Consider the following 15,125-nt stretch of genomic DNA (forward strand, 5'->3'; position numbering starts at 1 on the left):
GTGGTGGGTGGCTGGCTTGCTGCTGGCACCCTGTGGTCAGTGGCTGCCTGGCTGGCACCCTGTGGTGGATGGCTGTCTGGCTGGCACCTTGTGGTGGCTGTCTGGCTGGCACCCTGTGGTGGTTGTCTGGCTTGCTACTGGCACCCTGTGGTGGGTGGCTGACTGGCACCCTGTGGTGGGTGGCTGTCTGGCTGACACCCTGTGGTGGGTGGCTGTCTGGCTGACACCCTGTGGTGGGTGGCTGTCTGGCTGACACCCTGTGGTGGCTGTCTGGCTGGCACCCTGTAGTGGGTGGCTGTCTGGCAGGCACCCTTTTGTGGCTGGCTGGCTGGCCTGTGTGGTGGCTGGCCTGGCACGTACAGGCCCAGGGCCTGTGGCTGGCTATCTGGTACAGTCAGGACTCAGGCAGGGCCTGTGGCTGGCTGGCTGGTACACACTACACAGTGGACTGTGTGGGACTGGGTTACTGGCTGCACCGGGCAGCTGTGGGTGGTGGGTGAGTGGCCGCGGCGGCTGTGTTACAGAACAGAACAGATACAGAACGTGTGTCAGAGTGTTGGTCACTATTATCACTTATCACAGAACAGATACAGAAAGTGTGTCAGACTGTTGGTCACTGTTCACTCACTAGAAGTAGAAGAACTATGTCCCAACCGACCATCTGTGCTGCATGCAGACTCCAGTGTGGCCGCGGCGGGTAAAAGACACTGTAACGAGGCAGAGGAAGTCGACCTACAAGCTGTCCAGTGCGCGGAGGCGCATGGCGCAACATACGCGATGACATCACGAAAATATCGGCAATATCGGTAAATCAAAAGGCCGATTTTGATTTATCGGGGAATGTGCATATTCACCCCGATATATCGGTGTTGCTGATAATGTTCAGGGGCGGCACAGTGGTGTAGTGGTTAGCACTTTCACCTAGCAGCAAGAGGGTCACTGGTTCGAATCCCAACCACGACACTACCTGCCTGGAGTTTGCATGTTCTCCCTGTGCCTGCGTGGGCTTCCTCCGGGTACTCCGGTTTCCTCCCACACTCCAAAGACATGCTGGTAGGTTAATTGGATCCTGTATAAAAAAAATTGTCCCTACTGTGTATGTATGTGAGTTAGGGACCTTAGATTGTAAGCTCCTTGAGGGCAGGGACTGATGTGAATGTACAATGTATATGTAAAAGCGCTGCGTAAATTGATGGTGCTATATAAGTACCTTAAATAAATAAAATAAATAATCAGTCAATCTCTATTTCACACTGCATCCTTTTTTACCTAAACATGACAGAGGTAGCCTGAGGTTAACAGACACAAGTCCATGTACATCTGGTCACTCACAAAGCCATCACAAGTCCACCACAATCCACTGTCAAAATGTGGACTAACACTGAATGGGCACAGATGTCACAAAAGTGACATCCATGCTGTTTTACTCTGATTTATTGGGGATCTGCTCACAGATCTCCTACTCCTACACCCGCATGTCCTGTAACAAGCAAGTAGATCGGGAGTCCTAACTTTTGTTCAAGGACAGTGACTAATAAAATATTGAAGTCATTGGACCAAGATGACCAGCAATGGCAGTTTACATATTTCTCACAGCACAGGTTCCTTCATTACATCATCTACAGATGTGGAATAGGCGTAATCCACAACGTTTACACACCAAGGTAAGATTATAATAGTATTGATTTTATTTAAAAGAGAAAAGTTTGTTTGTTTTTTTAAATAACACTTACCTGTAGGTGGATGCAACATTGGTCCGCCCAATGAGAACCAAGCTATTAAACACCATTGATCACTCAGTTAGTTCTCAGTGCTCCATGAGCAGAGAGCTGGTGACTGTTAGTCACTGCTGTCTGCTCTGCCCCTCCCCCACGCTCACTGGAACTCTAGGCTGTGGAGGGTGCTGGAGCAGCTGGCTCAGGGTCTCAGCGGCTCGCTGAGAGGCTGACCAAGGTGCCAGTTCAGGCTCCTGGGTGGATCCCCACCATGAGGTCACAATCTTTCCCCAGCCTGGACCAGTTCTGTGACGTCAGCTGACAGCAGGCTTCAGCCCACTGTCAGCTGAAAATGTGTCACAGGAGTGCAGAACGAACTACATTCTTGTGATCCACAGGAGATGTACAGCTAAAAGAGTGTTGGCTGTACTTCTCCTTTAATAGTTTTTTTTTTCTTAAAGCGGAGTTCCGGGCACAAAATCAATATTTTTTTTTTGTGCCCGTCTGCTTGTTCCCCTTCACCTGAAAAGGAATTGGATAGTTAGGTTTTTTTTTTTTATTTACTCACCTTGTAATTGAAGATCGAATATAATCACCTAGTCTTCACTTCCTCCCTCTGTGCCGCGGCTCCGCCGTCACTTTCGGGCTTGCACTGATTCCTGGGAGCTGAACGTCATCGCTCCCAGGAATCAATGCGACGGCACCGGCCCCGCTCGTCACTTCCGGGTGACGCCGCATTCCCCTGCTAAACAGCTTCTGGGCATGCCCAGAAGCTGTGGAGGAATGCGGCGCCGCACCGGAAGTGACGAGAGGGGCCGATGCAGGCACATTCTGGGAGAAGAAGACGTGGAAGAAGACGCCGAAGAGGACCGCGCCGGCTTCAGCTGCCCACAAGAGAGATGGAAACGCTGTGGAAGAAATTTTGAGTATTTCTTCTAAAAGGTAAGTGCGAACCGGGACAGATCAGAGGCTAGCCATTGTGGAATGTACTAGCCCTGACTGCCCCGGGGGTATGTTTGTTGAAAAATGATTTCTGTGCCCGGAACTCCGCTTTAAATAAACACTACAATCTGGCTTTATGGACAGTATTAAAATGTCAAAGTGTGATCTTTACCAAAATGATAGCAATAGGTTAACAGATTTAAACAGAATAAAAATAAAATAGCACTCATACTGAATTTTTATCATGAAAATGTTTTCTGTATCTCAACAGCTAGGAATGGAGCAACATTTTGAACTGGGACAATACCTGAGAAAGAGATATTCTGGGTTTCTAAGTGAAACCTACAACAAAGATGAGGTAAAAACGTGGTAGCTTACTTTTCTCTTTACAGGTAACTAGAGTTGAAGCCAAATGGAAATCACAGTCATAGACATATAGTCAGATATACATTGTAAAAACAATCTCCATTTTATTTTAACAGCAGTGTCTAACAAATACAGTAAAACCTTGGATTGAGAGTAAGTTGGTTTGAGAGCATTTTGTAAGACAACCAAATTTTTTTTACAAATTTTGACTTGATAAACAAGAGATGTTTTGATATACAAGTAGCGTCATCTCACAACTGGGTATAAAAGAGAAGAGAAATGCCTCTCAGTTTGGCAATATGGTTACATTTAATGAAGGTACAACATTTAGCAACTCACATGGTTGATGATCAGGCACATCTAAGTATGCAGGCATCCGGGGTAAAGCTGTCCACATAGATCATCCTCCGCACTGCCATCAGCGTCATATCTTCCACGCTGTGCTCCACGAGCGCTTCAAGCCTCGCGTTCAAATTGCTCTAATGCAGGGAAGTCTTTCCGGTCATCACTGCAGACTGACAGCGGTGAGAGCCGACGGTGAGGAGGATGGTCTATGTGGACAGCTTTACCCCGGATGCCTGCATACTTGGACTTTAATCATCAGCTATGTGAGTTGCTAAATGTTGAACCTTCATTAAATGTAACCATATTGCTACACTTAGCAGCGCCCCTCTTCTCTTTTATACTCTGTAGCTCCTGCTGGATTTTGCTTCTAATCCCCTTGTGGAGGCTGCCATTTGTGGATGGACATTTTATGGTTACACAATCTATCACATTGCTATAATCTTTTTATATGGACTATAAACTGAAGGATTTATGAATAAATGGTTCTGGAACAAATCATCTGAGTTTCCTTTATTTCTTATGGGGAAATTTGCTTTGATATAGGAGTGCTTTGGATTACAAGCATGTTTCCGGAACAAATTATGCTCGCAATCTAAGGTTTTACTGTATCTAAATATGACTACAGTACAAAAAGTCCTAGAAAAGGCCCATTGCTCTCAGTAATTTGGTCTAATACCACCCCCCTATCTGCAAAAACACCAAGGACACTTGTGCTGAGGGGTGTGGCTGTTATTCAGCTCTGCAAGCACAGGGCACTGCAGTGTGAAGCCAGGAAGCAGCATTTTTACTGAGCATAAAACGTATTTTAATACCACTTTCAAAGAAAAACAACTGTTTTAATGTTTTTCACACAAAAAAAGATAATAGCACAAATATAATTTGGCCAAGTGTTGGGTGTAACAAGGTTATTGAATGGTTGCCGTGTGCATAATAGGGGGTATGGTCCAGATTGCTTACTATAACAGTGGGCATGATATAAAATAAGTGCATTTGGGTGCATGTTGCAGTGCGCTGTCTAAGTGGGTACATTTTATGAAATGTAGAGTTTATTGTAGTAATTGATGTGGTGCGCTGAGTCTAATAAGGTGCATGGTGGGGATTGTTTTTTTGTATTTATTTTGATATTGTGGAGGGTAGGATGTGCTCTCTGGTTCTTACCCTGCCTGATCAAACTAAATTCACAACTTGCCTGAAAGACACACATTCTATTACAGGCCAAAAGGATAAAAACCTACCACATGTTAAACCAGTGATGTTGTACAATCAGGGGCTGTTATGCTTTTTAATGGGAGCACATATAGTGCAATACATAAAATTAGAATATCATCAAAAGGTTAATTTATTTCAGTAATTAAATTCAAAAACTGAAACTCATATATTTTATATAGATACATGAAGTGCTCTAGAATTTTCTGCTAGAGGGCTGCATTGACTTTGGGCTTGATAAGACACAGTGGACCAACACCAGCAGATGTTATAGCTCCCCAAATCATTGCGGACTGTGGAACATTTTGCATTTCATTTGGAAATCAAGGTCCTAGAGTCTGGAGGAAGAGTGAAGAGGCACAGAATCCAAGTTGCATGAGGTCTAGTGTGAAGTTTCCACATTCCACATAGAGTAAGACCAATAGAAAAAAAAATAAACAAATAATAATTTTTACTAGAAAAATGCTGGCTTACAGATAAGTATGTCCTTATACAGTATAGTATGAACTCAACACTTGGGTGGAACTCCTTTTGCATGAATTACTGCATCAATACGACATGGCATGGAGGCGTTCAGCCTGTTGCATTGCTGAGGTGTTATGGAAGCCCAGGTTGTGATTTCATTTTCCAGCAGGACTTGGCACTTGCCCACAGTGCCAAAAGTACCAATATCTGATTTAATGATCATGGTATCACTATGCTTGATTGGACAGCAAACTTGCCTGATCTAAACCCCATAGAGAATCTGTGGGGAATTTTCCAGAGGAAGATGAGAGACACCAGACCCATCAATGCACACAAGCTGAAGGCCACTATCAAAGCAACCTGGGCTTCCATAACACCTCAGCAGTGCCACAGGCTGATCGCCTCCATGCCACGCCGTATTGATGCAGTAATTCATGCAAAAAGAGTCCCAACCAAGTGTTGAGTTCATACTATACTGTATAAGGACATACTTTTCTGTAAGCCAACATTTTTGTAGTAAATTATTTTTTTTTTTAATTGGTCTTACTCTATGTACAGTAATATTCTAATTTTCTGAGATACTGAATTTTAGGTTTTCACAAGCTGTAAGCCATAATCATCAAAATTAAAGAAAGAAATGCTTGAAATATATCCCTCTGCGTGTAATGCATCTATATAAAATACGAGTTTCACTTTTTGAAATGAATTACTGAAATTATTTACTTTTTGATGATATTCTTATTTTATGAGATGCACCGTATGCTGCTGATAGCTAATGTTATATAGCTGACTGAGTGTTCTACTGTTGCTTTGGGGGGTTTAGGTCCTGGACTGGAATGTAGAGGCTATAAGGTTTATTACTATTTAACAGCACCCTTTTAAAAACACACCCATGTTTTTCCTCTCCCACAAATAACTGTATGAACATTAGACTTCACTTTTGTATACATTGTATGGGTCCCACTTCTGGCCAGAGCCCTATATATTGCAACTGCAATAATGCTATTTAATGCTACATAAATAAGGAGAAGGGTGTTGTCCTGAACATGCTATGACCATACAGGTCCTTAGGATATTTTTGAAAACTGATGTCGATCATAAGCTTTTCTGCCAATAAATGCATCTAAAAAAATGGGGGAATTCACCTTATTTATTAATCTAGTTTGCTTTTTTTTGCCTGAAGTTTCCCTTTTAGTGGCTTCTACTTATAGCTGACTCTGTTGTGTATGTAGGTCAGTATGACTCTGGTAGCTTATTGTATAGACTGTATAGTCTGTATATTCCTGTAGAATATTTGTGTACTATTAAGACAGATGATGATTATAATAACAATATTATTATAAAATATTTGTACCATAGGTTTTTGTGAGAAGCACAGATATGGACCGTACATTAATGAGTGCCCAGGCTAATCTTGCTGGTTTGTTCCCACCCACTGGCAGGCAAGTCTGGAGATCTAACATTACCTGGCAACCAATACCTGTTCATACAATGCCTACTGCACAGGATAATGTGAGTAATGATTTACATCAACTTTAATATAGTTTTTACCTACACCCACTTTACTGCTTTTGCTAGTGAGCCATTGGCAGAGGATTTAACTAGTGTAAAGGAGTTCCCATTTACTCACCAAGCTCAGATGACCCTCTAACTTCTTCTACAAATCTCGTAATTCCTGGGCACACTCAGGGAAGGTACATTTCTCTGTTCCCTCTCTTAGTCAACAACTGATGAGGAAGAGGGAGCTGGGCAAGTAATCTGCAGTCACTTGCAGTCAGGTGAGATGCCCTTCACTGTCAAACAGTTGTGCAGTCAGCCAGGCCGGAGCCTAATAGCACATAGCTTCTCCAGAAAACATTCAACCATAGTGGGGAGTACCTCCCTGATTGCTACCAGAGTACTCCAGTTCCATTGGAGGGTGTTTCTTTCTCATCCTTTGGATCCCTTCAGCTGTTTGCCTGTGTTACCAAAGCTACCCTGGACTTCGCTGTGAGGGAAGCTGTCTATGAGCACAAATGCAGATAGCTGAACTCTCTAATGTTTTACTTAAGTAGTCATTCTCAACTTGACTTTCTGTTGTTATAGAGTTCCACAGGGTTTATCCATTAAATCATCTCTTAATATAAAATAAAATAAAAAAGTCAATATACCTATCTTTACAGTGGTCTATGTTTTGAAAAATCCCTGACTCTCCTATCTCCAGATACTGCAAGGGTTTTACACTTCCATGTGTGCCAAATATTTGCTCCCCTGCCAACAGCTGCCACTCCTCCCACTGGTTTGTACACCATTACAGGACATATGTGTCGGTGTGAAGACCACAGCAGCAGGAGAGTAACTCATCTGAATACTTTCAGCAGCTGGGGTGCGGGGATGTGGCAGATTTTTGATACACAGGTCCCCTGGAAAGTGATTGTAAACGATCACCTTGTAAAACAACCCATTCTGTTTTAAATATAAATGAAAGGCAAAAGACTTGTTTGTAGATATAAAAATATAATAAATACCTTTTTTTCCCCTTTTTTGTAAGTGATCACATTCGCTCTGTTCTCAGCTGCATAAGGTCTGGGGGAAGAGAAACAACAGCACACTGATCTTCCCAGTGAATGGCTGTGTAGGGGGGGGCATGTTTGGACAAGTCTGATCATTGGAGGATAGCAAGCTGAGTCCCACGGTGTGTTCCCCAGTTTAGTGTGGTCCGTTTTTAATAGGAAGGCAGTGGGACTGGCAGGAACACTAGGGATTTCACACAAAGTAAGCAATACAATGAGAACAGGATACTTTTACATACAAGCAGGCACATATCAGGAATATGAAATGTTGGGGTAACAAACACTTTAAGTATATTTACGCTTCTTTCGGTGATGTCACATTGAATAAAAGGAACCCTGTGGTTAAATGGCCGCTTGAATATTGACATTTTTATCAGGCAACAATCTCATGTCTTTCGATTGACATTGACACCAGTGTCTGACAACTATTTTGGGGGAACATGAGATCAGGTTTAAAAAAAAAATCCTACAGTTCACCATGATAAGCCAGTACTCAGGGCATCCCCTCAACTCTGTTAGCATAAGCACGTATGATTAACAAATCTGAGCTTTCAAATAAATGGAGTAATAATTGGCAGTGTGTTGCTCTTTGGTTGCCCATCTGACTACCAAATAAAGTCTATGGACACCTTAAGGTCTCTTTCACACGCCCGCTCCGCTTGTCCGCAAATCATCCTATTTTTTTGCGGATGATTTGCGGACATAATGTAAGTCAATGGCATTGCGGATGTCAGCGGAATACCATCCGCTGACATCCGATTTGCCTCCTTTCAGTTCTGTTCTGTTTTTTGGAACGGAACAGAACCCTATTTTTTCATCCGTTCAAAAAACGGAAAGGAAGGAAAATCGGATGTCAGCGGTGTCATCCGCTGACATCCGCAATGCCATAGACTTACATTAGGTCCGCATATCATCCGCAAACGGATGGGATGATATGAGGACACACGGAGCGGATGACACAAATGTCATATGCTCCGTGAAAAAAAAAAAAAAAAAAGCACCAGAGCGGAGAAGAAATCCGGAGCGGCCGTGTGAAAGAAGCCTAAGACTATAATTCTTTCCCCATACCTGCCCATGCTCAAATATGGTTCTTTTAAATTGATTGAACACCTGAGTTATTTTCTGCTTGAAGCTGGTAGCTCTAAAACAATCAACAAACCAAATCTGATTCAATTCAATGGCCCCTGTTCACATCTGAGTGTTCTGTCACCTGAAGCTAAATGCCTGAAGCTCAAAAAAAAGTACATAAGCTTCTTTTTGGCAGATTACGAGCATTTTTGGCCCCATAGATTTCAATAGAAATGCCTGATGTGAGTTTCACGAGCATTTTTCTGCTGAAATAGCAGCTCTCCACCACTAATTTCCTCTCCCTCTCCTTCCCCTAGTGCTTTCTATTGGCTAAACAAAAATGCCTGAAGCTATAAAATGCTTCTAATACACTTCTAAACTGCTTAAAAAAATCTTGTTAAAAGCTGCAAAAAATGCCAGTAAATTGATACGCTCCAGTGTGAATGGAGCCTAAAGATAGTATGCATCCAGCAACAAATTCCTGGACCGCAAGCAGCCAGACATGCCCGGAGCTTGAAGGAAATGATAAGCATAGGGCATACATGACAGGGTGGAAGAAAAAGAAGGCAGTAGGGGGGTTAAATTAGTTGCTGGGATATGAGAGGTCAGGACTCTTACCTTATTGGCAGAGCAGACAAGGTGATGGGGAGAGTAGTTGGAGGGAAGGAGTGAAGGGGCTTCAATTGCAGACTGGAGATCATAGGAGAAACATCTGTCTGGCTATCTCCTGCATTTTGGGCCTGTTGAGAGTGAAGAATGAGTGAGTTGGAGCTTCTATTAAATCAGCTCAGAGCTGCTGCTGCTGTACATGGCCCTGAATAGATACAGAGCCAGGTAGCAGCTTCATTGCCAGGGGTTCAGACAGGACCCCCCTCAGCCAGGGCCTGCCACCACGCGGGCTCGGATGTCTTGTCCTCTGGTGCGCCTTATTCAAGAGGACCCTCCAGGCCCACCTGCTAAGCAATTGCCTGCTACTGCGGGTGGTGGTCCTGGGAGGAATAACCATCGAAGGCAGAGCCCACAAGAGAGAGAAGCTCACCATGCTGCAGACATGGTCCCCTCATCTGTAGTCCAGTCCCAGGTGTGGGCAGCTGGCACTGCTGGCGATGACCCGGTTAGCATGTCAGCTCAGCGAGGGAGAGTCTGCACAGCGGGCACCGGCTTGTCTCTGGGTGCGGCTGGCGGCCCTCGTTCTGCGGGAGAACAGCGGCATGGGATATCCGGCTTCTCTGCTGGGGCAGCCCACCAGTCGAGGGGGAATGCCTACAGGTCCAAGTCGGGGCCTGTGTGGGCTGCCAGAGAAGCGACCAAAAGGGGGGAGAGGTCGGCATCGCTGGCTGATGACATCATCAGAGGGAGACAGAGTTGCTGCATCGGGTTCTTAAACCCTCAGGGTGCCCCAGCACAGGAGCAGCACATGCAGTGTCAAGGACAAGAAGTCAGTCGGCTGGCAGGGGACAGCAGCCCCACGGACAGGCAGAGGTCTGCTCTTAGGTGGAAGTCAGCAGCTTTGAGGATGTGGAGCTGGAGATGGATACCCTGGAGGCAGCGGGGGCATCTGGAATGACGTTGCGGGAGTCCCCCCCGCCCCCCGTTTCCAATAAATGTTCGGCGCTCCTTAATCCATCGGTTGTGTCAAAGAAGCTGCTGAAAAAAGTGACCTTGGGTCGCATGAATGGCCCATTTCCTTTCCTGCCTCTTTCGCGGCTTGTAGTTTCCCCATTGGGCGTAGTTCCGAAGAAGGAGCCAGGAAAATTTTGGATCTCTCGTATCCGAAAGGAGGCTCAGTGAATGATGGTATCAACTTGCTGGAATGTGCAATTACCTACACATCATTCAAAGTAGCTGTTTCCTGGGTACATAGATATGGCCATAACTCGCTCATGGCTAAATCTGATTTTGAATCGGTATTCTGGCTGCTCCCAGTCCATCCTCAGAGTTTCCATTTGCTAGGATGCTGTTGGCAAGGTTCTGACTTTGAAGGTCGTTGCTTGTCAATGGGTTGTTCTATCTAGTGTGCCCTGTTTGAAAAGTTTAGTTTGTTCCTTGAGTGGACGGTTAAGGGGGTCTCGGGGGTGGACTCAGTCATCCACTATCTGGATGATTTTTTGTGCATTGGACTGCTGGAGTCAAGGACTTGTGAGATCCTGCTGCGGACATTGCAACATCTTGTGGAATGTTTCGGCATGCCTTTTGCACCAGACAAGACAGAGGGCCCGGCCACAGAATTCGTTTTTTCTCAGAATAACCATCGATTCAGTGGCCATGGAATGCAGATTGCCTAAGGATAAATTGTTGGTTCTGTGAACGGAAGTGGACAAGCATGCGGAAGACGGAGGATTAAGTTGCGGGAGCTACAATACCTGCTATGTAATCTAAATTTTGTTTGCAGAATTATTCCCATGGGCAGGATTTTCTGCAGGCGTTTGTTGGCAGCTTCATCTGGCATCAAGGCCCCCGGGCCATTATGTGCGGCTTTTCCATGGGGCTCAAGGCTGACCTGCATATTTGGGATATTTTTCTTGAATCTTTTAACAGCCATTCTTTATGCCTGGAGGGTCCGGTCAGCAATGTGGGGTCCGGTCAGCAATGTGGATCTGATCCTGTTCACAGATGCGGCTTGTTCAGCGGGATATGGGGCTTATTTTCAGGTGCGTTGGAGTGCTGAGCCATGGGCTGAGGAGTGGCACGCTCTGGATTTTTGAGGAAAGTAGAACTTTGTGAGGAGGCTTTTCAGAACAAAAAAGTGTGATTCAATTGTGCCCATATGGGCGTGGTTTTAGCAATTAAGAACATCCCAGCTTCTTCCCCACCAGTGGTTAGGCTCTTGCGTTACTTGGTTTTGAGTTGTTTGCGATTGAATAGGTTTATTTATGCTGTTCACATCCCGGGAGCTACGAACAAATTAGCAGACATTTTTTCTCGTTTTCAGTGGGACAAGTTTCGTGTGTTAGCACCGGAGGCGGAGCAACATGGGGGGCCTTGTCCCCGGAATCTATGGAGGATTGCATTGGAGTCACCGCTGGACCGATACAGGATTCGCTCAGCGCGGCAACAGGGGGTATCCTATTTCAAAGAGTGGAAGGAATGGTTCTCTTTATTAGGGGAGGTAGGTGGGGAGGATTTTGGGGTGGACCTGTCATCTTTGGTGCTATATTTTGTTTGCTATAATCTTACGCAGGGTACATCAGTATCCATGGTAGATCAACAATTGCCGGGATTTTAGTTTTTATTTAAGTTGGCGGGTATCACACATTTTACCAAGTCTTTTGTGTTGCATCAGGAGCTTAAGACCGGTGTAGTTGTGATTTTAGGCAACCAGTTTCCTTTTCAGTCCTGAGTTCAGTGCTGGACCGTTTGCCTATAATTTGTTCATCATCTTTTGAGGTGACTTTGTTTCAGGCCGCTTTTTTAGTGGCCTTTTTTTTTTTTTTTTTGGTGCTTTCTGGATTAGCAAGCTGGTTAGCCCATCTAGGAGAGTTCTGGGGGGAATGTTGGTGGGGGATGCTATGTGTTCTGCATCATTGGTAAAGCTCTTGATTAAGCGATCCAAGACTGACCAGAGAAGCAAGGGAGTGCAGGTTGACTTTTTTAGGGGCAATAGCACTCAGATTTGTCCAGTCTTAGCAATGGAACATTTTCTGAATGTGCGGCCCAGAGAGGAGGGTGCCTTGTTCATCCACTCTGATGGTTCATTTCTGTTCAAGTTTCAATTCCTTGCGGTTTTCTGTAAGTGTCTATCGTAGGAGTGGTTGGTTGCTGGAGATTGTTCCTCCCATTCTTTCCACATAAGGGCAGCCACCGAGGCATCACGGTGGGGTCTTAATAAGGAATGGTGAAACTAATAGAAAGGTGGGAGTCCAAGAGATACAAAATATATGTGCGGCCTCACCTGCTGTAGTCTATCAGTGATGGGTGGTGTGTTTCCTCCTGTCTGTTTTTCCTGTCGTTCTTTGTATTATTTATGTTGTTTGTTGCCGGAACTTCCGGTACAGTAGGTGCATGGTCATCTTTATGTCTTTACAGAATTTCTCCGGTGTCTCATCTGGATTCTGGGGCACTCTTATGTGTTCTGGGGAACAAAGAGGGGGGAGGTTACGCCCAGTGGACGGCAGTTGGGAGGTTGCTTTTAAGAGAGGAGGGCATTGTTAGATGGATTGGGGTGCCAGGGATACTCTGGCAGAGGGTCTTACCTGAGGTTCACCGATTTGCCCGGCTGGACAGACCGCCGGAGGTTTTGGTCTTACATGCTGGTGGGAATGACTTAATTCTAGGTTTTATGAGGGAACTGATTAGGGATGGGAAACTGGACTTCCTGCAACTTAGGTCTTCCTTTCCTGACATGATCAAAGGATGGTCAGATATGGTGGCCCACACTGCATAGAGAGGGGCCAGGTTGGCCAATGCCCAGATAAAGGTGAATAAGGAGGTGGGCAGATTCATTGCTAGGAATGGTGGATTAGTGGTTAGACATTTGGAGCTGGAGATGGACACATGGTTGTACCTGAGAGGGGATGGAGTGCATCTCAATGCGGTGGGTATTGATCTGTGGGCCTTGGGATTACATGATGGTATCCAGAGGGCTTTCCGGGTGTGGCGGCGGGCACAAGTGTAAGGTTTCACACTTGTGCTGCTGTGGCGGTTGGGGTCCTTGACGAGGGTCCAAAACATGGTGTCCAACGATAAAATGGTGGGACCCATCTCAGGTATGGAGTCCTATGGCTGGTTTGGTTCAGTCTAGACCGACCGGGTAGTGTAGGGGTCTGTGGCCAGTTAGGATAGTCCTCGAGGCAGTGGTTTGGCAGCTGGGGACAGAACCTAACTTAATGGTACCACAGACTCCAAAGTTGTGGGAGATGGTATCCTCAAGGATCTGCAACCATTCTTTGATCTGGATTGGTTGACTATTTTATGTTTTTCTGTTATTTATGGTTTTGTTTAATAAAAGGCTAAATCGGCCATTTAATCCCAATGCTGAGTTAGTGTTGTAATTTAAAGGTAAAGTGGGGTGGTGTTGGGTACCGATCCAGGTAATATGGTTAAACAGGTGGGATCTGAACTACCCTAGTCATGTCTTTTGGGCATTTGTCCCAGGGTGAATACTGCCCTAAATTGAAGTACTAAGGAGTATAACAATGGAGCAGGCAGAATCTGGAGCAGCTCTGCATAGTGACCAGTCAGCTTCTAGTCTCAGCTTGATCTGTGAAGCATTGAAAATGAAATCTAGAAGCTGATTGGTTGCCATGAACAGCTGCATCATATTCTGGCTGATCTAGTCCAGGTAAAATAGTCAGCTGCTGATCCTTAGAACTAAGTTAGAAATGGCTCAGGTATAACTTGAAAGGATGAGTTCTCCTTTATAATAAAACACAAACATATGTAAACAGCGTATTGCTGTTGGAAGGTAGGACTACTGTATGAGGACCTTGGAATCAGCCTTTTTTCCTTTTAATACAGAATGATTAATCTATATGACATGGCTCTTTGAATGGAAAGAAGGTGTAAGTCAGCAAAGCAGATTTATTTCCAAGAGGGAAAAACATAAACCTTAAGCAAACACCAACTTGAAGCTCGGCATTTGACATTTATTGGCTGGAGTTTTACATAAAGTGCCTTGATTAAACATAACAAACATCAGTGTATTAATAAATACCACATCATATATACAATATTTACAACCCCACAAATACTGTACATGGGCATAAATAAAAAAAATCACACTTCGGTTCCTTTCACACAGGCTTTCCGCCTGGCGGACTCTGTTTTGCTCAGCGGGGATCGATCCGCAGATCCCCGCTTAGTAGGCGGGTGACAGGTCCGTCTCTGCTCTGTGTGCAGAGACAGACCTGTCAGATCCCTGCTCCCCTCTATGTGAGATCAGATGAAAACGGAGCACCTGTCCATTTTCATCCGATCCTCCAGACATATGGAAAATAGGGTTTCACAGACCACATCGAATCGGATAGCAGCAGGATTCAGCGAAAATGTCACCGTTGACATCCATAGAGATGCATGGAGCATCCAATCAGGTCCGCCTGACAAAACTGATAGGTGGACCAGATCGGAAAGCCTGTGCGAAAGGGGCCTTAGAAAACAAATATACTGATCTCTTATAGGTTCCCCTCGCTTCAATTGACCTGTTCGAGGGCCTTGTTTGATTTTTCCCTTTGAGGCTCCCAAGATTGAGTTACCCCCTTCCTCTCCCCCCCCCCCCCCCATTACGGCACGTAGATTTTGGGGACATGGTATTTTTGCAGTTTTTATGTCTCAGTATCATCTCATAATTTCAGACTTACTGTATATCACTTTGGTTTGCAGGACTATGATCTTTATTGCTCATTTGTGATGTTTACCCATTTTTTTTAGCCCCTGTGGTGGCAATTTACAAGCTTGCTTTTGTTGTTTTTTATTTTTGTTTATTTTTTAAACCAGTAAACATATTGAAACAGAAAGCAGAAATACTAAT

The 15,125-nt window shown here is 44.8% G+C and overlaps 1 protein-coding gene across 1 annotated transcript in view; it reads left to right on the forward strand.

Annotated features, from left to right (window-relative positions):
• The window catches only part of LOC309556068 (prostatic acid phosphatase-like), a 161,244-nt gene that overhangs the window by 44,341 nt on the left and 101,778 nt on the right, over positions 1 to 15,125 (forward strand). The window contains exons 3-4 of the mRNA XM_082258380.1: positions 2,929 to 3,015; positions 6,399 to 6,551. Coding sequence (XP_082114506.1) covers positions 2,929 to 3,015; positions 6,399 to 6,551 — 240 coding nt within the window. The remainder of the gene's footprint in view (positions 1 to 2,928; positions 3,016 to 6,398; positions 6,552 to 15,125) is intronic.

This window comes from Pelophylax lessonae (assembly GCF_965119305.1).
Source record: "Pelophylax lessonae genome assembly, chromosome: 5".
Taxonomy (NCBI): Eukaryota; Metazoa; Chordata; class Amphibia; order Anura; family Ranidae; genus Pelophylax; species Pelophylax lessonae.